Source organism: Mus musculus, chromosome 14 (assembly GCF_000001635.26).
Source record: "Mus musculus strain C57BL/6J chromosome 14, GRCm38.p6 C57BL/6J".
Lineage (NCBI taxonomy): Eukaryota > Metazoa > Chordata > Mammalia > Rodentia > Muridae > Mus > Mus musculus.
In genome coordinates this window covers 26,627,157-26,636,324 of record NC_000080.6, presented here as the reverse complement: position 1 = coordinate 26,636,324, position 9,168 = coordinate 26,627,157, and the positions used below count along the sequence as shown (strand labels likewise).

Below are 9,168 nucleotides of genomic sequence, written 5' to 3'. Positions count from 1 at the left end.
CAAAGCCTGAACTCTATGAGAACCCAGCAATAATACAGTTTATCACTGTGTATATTTGTATATTTGTATATCTGTGTATATTGTATGCAAGCATGTGGACACAGCACAGGAATTTAAAATAGTATTCAGTAGTCATTAGCAGTTACCTGATTAACTATGAAGGAAGGAAAACTTTGCAGGGAATGGAGAAACCCATATTGAAAGGGTCAAAAAAAAAAAAAGAGCTTTACTTGTACTTTAAAAAAAAATCACTTTACTGAGATATAACTTCATGCACTGATTTGCCAATTTTAAGTGTACAATTTAATAACATATATTCTGCCATATAACTGTTTCTAAGGCTGGTGAGCATAGACATAGCCTGACAACCTAGGTCCCCACTTAGCTTGAGCTATATATACATACACAGCTTTTTCAATAATGTACCTTGCAACCTGAGACCCTCACCTGCATTAAGCTTAGTTCCTGAGAAACCCTTAGAAACTCCCCTTTTGTGGCCAAACATGTAACCAAACTAAGGGCATTGGGACAATCTAGTCTAAACTATGCCAAACTATCCTGTGAGTGAACTTGCATGGGAAACTCACCTATTAACTACCCTATGCCTAGTCATGATGGGGCATGCATATAATTAAAACAAGATGCAATGTAAGAAAGGACATGTGCAGTGAACAAAAACATAACATCAGCCTATGAATCAAAACAAAAAGCCACCTGCGTACCATGCCTAGAAAAGAACTCCTTTTTTTCTTGGGCCTGCAAAAGAAAGCCCCAAATAGTAACCATGGCTCACTGGAGCCAGCAGCTCCCCTGTAGCATATGAACTCTATATTTTTACTTGGCCTTGAATAAAATAATTTGCTATATCCTTATTCATGAGACCACTGGTTCTATTTCTGTTATCCACAAAACCAATTTACCCATACTCCTTTGTACTTAACCTCTCTTTGCTAGCAGCCTCTAGCCAACCACTGACACCTGATCTTTTTAGGATTTACTTGTGCTCATTCACTGAGCTCTCTCTCTAGCCCTTATTTAAGTTTTGTAAAGTCCAAACCAAAAACTAAGATACAAACCAGATAGCTTTTTAAAAAGTCATAATAGGGGCTGGAGAGATGGCTCAGCGGTTGAGAGCACTGACTGCTCTTCCTAAGGTCCTGAGTTCAAATCCCAGCAACCACATGGTGGCTCACAACCACCTGTAATGGGATCTGATGCCCTCTTCTGGTGTGTCTGAAGGCAGCTACAGTGTACTTACATATAACAATAAATAAATCTTTAAAAAAAAAGTCATAATAGGGAAATACACAAACATCCTAGATTACACTTAAAAACTATATATATATATATATATATATATATATATATATATACACACACACACACACACACACATACATACATACACACATATAAAGTACTGAAGAGGAAAAAGTACTTGCCACTCTTCCAAGTGTCCTCCTCTCCCACCCACTCTCCCTGTGTCTCTACTTGCCCCCATCTCTCCCAGAGGTTCATATATTCCAAGGGCCCCAAACTTACTATGGTAGGCTCAAACTCAGGGCTTCATGTATGTTAAAAAAAAAAAAAAAAAAAAAAAAAACATTTTACCAACTGAGCTATAACCCCAGCACTAAAAAGATCTCAAATTTAGTCTTTAAATTTCTCCAAACTATGTAATCCCTCTCCCCCACCTCCAGGCTTTAGAGCTGGATTTCTGACCCAAGCACTCAGGGGAACTTTTGTATCTTCTTTAGTTAAGAAGAATAAATGGCTCAGTAGTTAAGAGCAATGACCTCCTCTTCCAGAGGTCCTGAGTTCAATTTCCAGCAACCACATGGTAGCTCCTAACCATCTGTAATGGGATCTGATGTCCTCTTCTGGTATATACTCACATATATAAAATAAATAAATCTTTAAAATAAATAAGTAAAAATGATCTATTATTCTGTTCATCTCTTCAAAACCTAAAACAAACAAAAGGAAAAGTAATATCAAAACATATTTTTAGACTTTTAATTAAGAATATGCTATATATCAAGTAGGCAACTGATCACAAAACAATAGTAACTGTAGCTGCCAGCGGCCACAGGTTACATCTAGCCTGCTGGAATGTATTATACAGATAAGGTTATTCAGGATCAGAGAGATTGAACCACACACGTAGCTCAAGTTGTAAGGGAAATGGAATTAGGATAGTAACCTATTTCTTCTGATGATAAATATTATGTAGCCACTATGCACAATGACTTGTTACTTGAGAAGTAAGGAAACTGAACCCTGGGGGGGGGGGATTGCTACTGTTTATCCAGGCCAATTCTATACTTCATTTCCTATATCTCATTCATCCTAACAACTTGAGGTAGACATGGTAACATTGTCCAAATTCTCAACACACCAGTTCATTCCTCACGCCCATCTCCCCTCCCCCTACTTTTTACCTGCATATATGTAAGCTTATGTATGTCTTGTATGTTTACCTGCATATATGTAAGCTTATGTATGTGCTGTATGTTTGTGGTTTATATGCCATGTGCATCATACACATTTAAAGGCCAGAAAAAGACATCAGGTATCCTGTCATTCTTCCCATTACTCCCCTGAGAAAGGGTCTCTCACTAAAACTGAAGCTACGTTGGTACCCCAGAACGCCCCAGTCGTTCTCTTGCCCGTTCCGACAGTTCTAGGGTTACAGGTGCATGTAACTTTAAATTCTTACAAGGATGCTAGGAACCAACGTGGGCCCCAGTGATTGTACAGCAAGTCCTCTCACCCACTGAATTCTCTCTCCAGCACCTGGCTCTTTCTAATAGCATCTAACTTTATAGCCCAGAGCTTGAACTCAAGTTCCTCTTGCTTCAGCTTCTCAGTTGCTGGATTACACACCTATCTCTAACCAATCCTTCTTTTTTTTTTTTTTTTGGTTTTTTCGAGACAGGGTTTCTCTGTATAGCCCTGGCTGTCCTGGAACTCACTTTGTAGACCAGGCTGGCCTCCAACTCAGAAATCCGCCTGCCTCTGCTTCCCGAGTGCTAGGATTAAAGGCATGCGACACCACGCCCGGCTAACCAATCATTCTTAATGACATCCCTTTGCTTACAAATGTTGTATATATAGTCCTTTTGGGTTTAATGCTGTAGGTATTTCTACACTTCAAGCTCATTTAAAAAATAACTGGGGACAGTGGTACATGTCTGAAGTTGTACTACTCTGGAGTCTGGGATAGGAGGATTGTGAGTTCAAGACTACACTTGGCTACTTAGCAAAAACCAAAAGGGAACTGCATATTTCTTAACATTCAAACATTTGAGAGGATATATTCTATAGTACTAATATCTAGCAGTGATAAGTGGTTATGAAGGATTACAAAGACAGACATTGCACTGAACATACAGTATTCCATTGAATCCTCTTACTTTGCCTAGTGGTAACTTGCCTACTGTGCATGAGGCTCTCTGATCAAATTCAAGTATTGCAAATAAATAAAACTTAATCTCAATGTAACATATATCACTCACTGTTCAGAGACTACAGGCGACATGGTCTACTAATTGCTGTACAAACAGTGGAATTTTTGCCCTTGCTTTCCCTTTGGCTTTGTAAACTGTATCACTAATCTCATTTTCTTACGTTACTTCATTACTCATCTTCTGAAAAGCTACATCTTCTGAACATTACTTATCCTCAGTAGTAGAAAAGTATCTCTGCCTCAGTGAAGAGTCTTACCCACCTACCTTTTCTCCTGTAGGCATCAGTGTGGAATTTTTAGAGTCTTTAGCTAGCCAGGTCAGTGAGAAACTCTGTCTCAAAAAAACAAACCAAAACACCAAAGTATGGTTCCTGAGGAACAGCACTCAAAGTTGATTTTTTGTGCACCCATACAAGTGCCCATCCATCCATTATGCTGGGCATGGTGACACTTGCCTTTAATCACAGCACTAGGAAGGGAGAGACATGGAATCTCTGTGAGCTCAAAACCAGTCCAGACATTAGTGAGTTTCAGAATGTTGAGAGCTACATAAAGACACCCTGCCTCAAAAACAAGTAAACTCAAACACAAATACCCATAATGAGTACCACATCTAAACCGCTTTAAACCTCAGTACACTTCATTTCACTTCACTGTCTCTGCCTTCTGAGCACTGGGATTAAAGGTGTACACCACCGGCGTCTGGCTAGGATCTCATCATTTCACCTGTTTATAATAAAATACACACAAAAAGGTTTGGATTTTCATTTCATTTGGAAAAAAACTATCTAGAAATAAAATATTTTAATAATGTACAAGTTTCATTATGTATGTTTCTCCAAGTATTGCAAATATAAGAAATCCAAGTTAGGGCTGGGCACGTAGCTCAGTTGGCAGAGTGCTAGCCTAGATGCATGGATCCTTGGGCTCAGGCCTCAGCACTGAACTAGGCATGGTGGAACAGGCCAGCAATCTCCACGCTGAGGCGGTAGAAGCAGGAAAAGCAGACGTTCAAGATCATCCATGGCTACACATGGAGTGTGAAGCCAGTCCAGGATACACGAAAGCTTGTCTCCAAAACAAAACCAACCAAAAAAGAAGACACATAACACAAGCTACCTAAGTTTTTTAAAATCCAAGGCCTTTAATTCAAGCTTTGGGTAATGACCATAAATGCCTCCACAAACCCTCTTTTCCACTGTAAAGAGAAGGCACTAGGCATTACAGAACACCCTAAGCACTGATTCCTTCTAATGCTGGTGGAGATAACACATTAAACAAACCGCAGGGTTTGAATACTAAACTCCTTAAAAACAATGAAAGAGCCTAGCGGTGGTAGCACACGCCTTTAATCCCAGCACTCGGGAGGCAGAGGCAGGTGGATTTCTGAGTTGGAGGCCAGCCTGGTCTACAGAGTGAGTTGCAGGACAGCCAGGGCTACACAGAGAAACCCTGTCTCGAAAAAAAAAAAAAACAAAAAACAAAAACAATGAAAGAGACAATTCTGAAATTCTAAAACTGACATAAAAATTTAAGTTAACCATTCAGTCTTCCTTGGGTTTCCAATGCATAATTTGAAATTAAGAGATAAAGTAGGTGAATATGATTTGGTTTTCACCATGTGTTGAGTTTCTGTTATATGTGGTAAACATAAAGACAGCATTATCATGCTAATTGATATTTCATGTTTTTCTTTAGGTGTGCAAAATAAACTTCAAATGATATATCCTGTAGAAGTATATTTCAAAAATCCTTGATATAATACTAATGACTTTCATATTCATGTCACAAACTGTATATAAATTGTGAAATTATTAAAATACATTTTTTTGAAAAATAATAAGATGACCATTTCTACCTAAATAAAGTTTCCCAGAAAGTTATGAAGTACTTTAGCATATAAAAGTAGTTGCCCCTTTTCTGAAAGGTCAGTATTGTTTCACAAAATAAATTTTCAATCAATCAATCCAGACAAATGATTTCATTCAAATGCCATATTCTTCCTAGGACAGTGGTATGCTTCAAGAGACTGTATCCATGAGTAAGGAAGGGGCACCCTAGATATGAGACCACAGTCACACACACAGAGAAACCTTCTTGGATCAGGAATGCCCTTGAAAATAACAGCAAAAGAATAAGAGATGGCTTCTGAAGCCACCGTGTGGCTGCTCAGAAGGGCAGGTACTTAAGTCACAGCTATTTACACATGTGCTGCTTTGTGTGTGCCTATCTGAACAGTGGCTTCTGCAACACTCCCATCTGAAACCAAACTATCTCATTCTACTTTTGGCAAGGTAGTACAAACAAAATGAAAACAAACAAACAAAAGTGTAATGCTGATTTACACAAAAGGTCCCATGTCAAACAACAACAGGAAAAGTCTTCTAAAAATCATCCACTAGGGGAAATAGTGTCACCCAACAAATAACGTTAAAAGGTAAATGTAAAACTCTCAAATAATTATTACATGAATGGCTTATCTTTGACATAAAAATATTCTTTTAAAAAACAACTATGATGTTCATTGTGAGAATGTCTTCAAAAGACATTCAAGCTACCTAGTGTATGCAGGCCAGTGAGTAAAAGAGAGAGGAGAAATCAGCTCTTCCATAGCCAGAACTGCATGTGCCTCCTTCCTCGGAGACACACCTAAGTTGTGAAAATGGTAGAGAGTTGTGACATGAAAACCTACATGATAATTTAAAACAACAGGCAATAAACATGAGGGGCAACAAGAAATACTTTTGGGCAAGTGATTACTTGACATAATGCCTTTGAAATTATGTATCATAATTAAAAAAGAAAAAGCCTTACAATTAGCAGCTGGACCCTGTGAAACATATAGGACAATGGAAGGCACTACATAAGCCTCAGTTATATCTAACTATAGTTGGAAAGTTCAGTTTTTCCTTCTTAAGAAGACAGCCAGTGTGAACATTATTCTTCTATTCCCCTGAGTTCAACATGATTGGGCAAAGCAGCACCAATTTAAAAAAATATCTGCAATGCCGGCACTGCAGTTTGGAGTCACTTACACTGATGGCCCCATAGGTCTCTCATAAGAGCACTTTAGAACGTGATTAAAAATATGGAAATGTCTTTCGGTATTTCAGCATTGTGGAACCACCACAGAACGCACTACAAATGTCTGTGTGTCCGCTCAGCCTTTCCAGCTGTATCTAGCAATTGCTGCTTATTTCCGTGCTGTGCCCCTGAGCTTGCTCAGTGTGCGTCTAGATGAATGTCAGTATGCTTCCTGCTTCACAGTCCTTTCTGGCTGGAAAACCTGACAAGTGTTATGTCATGCCGGTCTTGAGCAGTATGCCTTGCAGGTCGTCTGGTAAGGCCAGGATAATTGCATCTATATGTGTCCGTAACTTCTCCACAGTGTCAGGCTTCACAGGTAAGCTCTCTCGGCCAGCCTGCAACTACATAAGGAACGGTTTTAGTGAATCTGTGTGAATATATTGTCTTTGCTACATAAACACCTTTTTTTAGAATGATCACTTGGAAGTTTAGGTCTCAGCCTAGAATTTACAGAAACTAAAATTGTAGAGAACATCAAGTGGGGGAGGGGTGTAAAGAGACCTTAATAAAGGCCATTCTATACACTCATAGATGAGGCCAAAGGATAGTGTGTGCCATAAAATCTAGGTAAGACAATGGTTTCAGAGAGTTCAGGAGATTCTGTTTTAAATCTCTTTGAGGGGCTAGAGAGTTCAGCAGTTAAGGGCACTGGCTACACTTGTGGAAAACCTGGGTTCAGGTCCTAGTGTATACATGGCTTCACCCTGCCAATGGAGGGGGTGCCATTTTCTGGCTTCTGCAGACACTGCATGCATATGGTGCACTTACTAAGAGCAGGCCATACATTTATACTCATAAAATAATTTTTAAAATTGTTTAAATGTCTTTCAAATAATTTAGAATCATTTGATCTATTTGAATGAGCAAAATTTCTAGTGAGATCTACCATCAACTGGCCAATCTCAAATGTTCTCATTTAAAAAACGACTTCTGTAGTACACAACAGAGTAAGAGTCAGCTCAGATGAGAAAATATTTTCCCAGAAAGGTCCATTTTCTATCCTCATCTCTTTAGTTACATACCAACTTATTTTTCAGCTTCAACACAAGGTCCACTGTTTCTACTTCTGTGTGTTTCTGGATCCAGAGAAGGAGGTCCTACAACAGTAAGAAAATTCTCAGTTGGTACAGCCTCGGAGCCTCTCTGTTCCAGCCAGCGAGTCCAGCGGAAAGGAAGGACAAGACGGGGCACACAACTCCCACACAGCAGTATAAGCGCAAGGGTAATTTTCATGAAAATCAAAAAAGTGTTAAGTAGATAAATTTCAACATCGGCCAAAACAACTGTAAACAAAAATATAAGAAAACTTCTTTCTGAGGTGGCCTTTTTGTCAAGACAGAAAAAATAAACAGCCCTCAATGCAATACTAATCTTTATTTATTATATTAGTAATTTATAAGGAATAGTTAGCTAACAAATCAAGATAGCCAAACACGAACATATTACTTGATATAAATTTTATATCTTCAAATAAGATCTTTATAGGGCTTACATGAGGTTGCTTTCATCATAGCATTTTTCTAAAAGCCACAGTCACTAGGAGTTTCTGACAGAAATGATAACACTGTGACCTGCCTTCCTCAGCATTTAGAGCTAAATACAAATGCAACTTTTTAGACTGTACAGTCTCTACAAGTGTCCTGTGTCGTAGGCTGTGAGACCAAGATGAAATGCAGTCCAACCACATGCACAGTGCCATGCACAGCGCCAACTGGAGGCGGTGACGCGGTCACCCCAGAAGCCAGCTGGCCTGAGCCCTGATCCCAGGTGTACTCAACCCTTTCATATTTGCCTGTTTCCCAGATATGATACTCCCACTGCAGGTGGTTTCATGCTACTAATGGAGGTCCCTGAGCACACAATTGGAAAGAGATGTGCACAGCTAGTTCTCATAGACCAAAAAGCAGACTACAACACACCATGGCTTCACAGCATGGGGGTGCAGACTGAGGCAAGCTCACTGAACTGAACTACAGGTGCAGCAGAATGCAGATCACAACCCACCTACCTCCAGGACATGACAATTGAGAGAGCCCTGACTCATAGGACAGGATAGGAGAATGTTAGCTGTGCGTACTATGTATAATAAAGTAGTGCTCTGTGGATAAAGACACTACTGACAAGACAGATACCCCAGGTTAGACCTTGTACCCGCATGAGGGAAAAGGAACCCTGGCCCTGAAATGTGTCCTCCAGATCATACTCACACTGCAGCATGCATGCACGCACACACATACACAGAATAAGTACGTAAATATAATAAAGTGCTGTCCGAGTATTACTCTAAGCCTCTAAGAATACTTTTGTACTCTGAACACTTGCATGTACTAATACACTTTTTTCTGACCTCTTCACAAAGAGCTTCTAGATGAAGTGCCTCCAATTTTTGAGTCATTTCTTTCCGCCGGGTCTTGAACCAGCCATCAAAATTTGGAGACTTTAGAAACTGCCTACAAAATAAATATTAAAAAAGCAAAGTTTAGTTAAGAATTATTTCTTGTTTCAAAATCCCCCTCTTAGAACAAAGCAAATCAAAACAACAAGAACAAACAGGGACTCAAGTAGTCCAGGCTTGCTCTGAAGCCTGGGAAAAACAAACTCGCTAGGAAGCT

The 9,168-nt window shown here is 39.4% G+C and overlaps 1 protein-coding gene across 6 annotated transcripts in view; it reads right to left on the bottom strand.

The window, feature by feature from the left end:
- Positions 1-2,002: 2,002 nt before the first annotated feature.
- The window catches only part of Dennd6a (DENN/MADD domain containing 6A), a 60,465-nt gene continuing 53,299 nt past the window's right edge, over positions 2,003-9,168 (bottom strand). For 3 of the 6 annotated variants that reach the window (NM_001285467.1, NM_001285466.1, NM_001134465.2), the window contains 3 exons: positions 8,904-9,006; positions 7,579-7,653; positions 2,003-6,897 (listed from right to left, as the gene is read on the bottom strand). In NM_001285467.1, the coding sequence (NP_001272396.1) occupies positions 6,766-6,897; positions 7,579-7,653; positions 8,904-9,006 (310 nt within the window). In that variant the 3' untranslated portion in view covers positions 2,003-6,765. Of the gene's footprint in view, positions 6,898-7,578; positions 7,654-7,915; positions 9,007-9,168 lie in introns of those variants that run through there. The other 3 variants (XM_006518778.1, XM_006518779.1, NM_145969.4) reach the window with 2 other exon arrangements.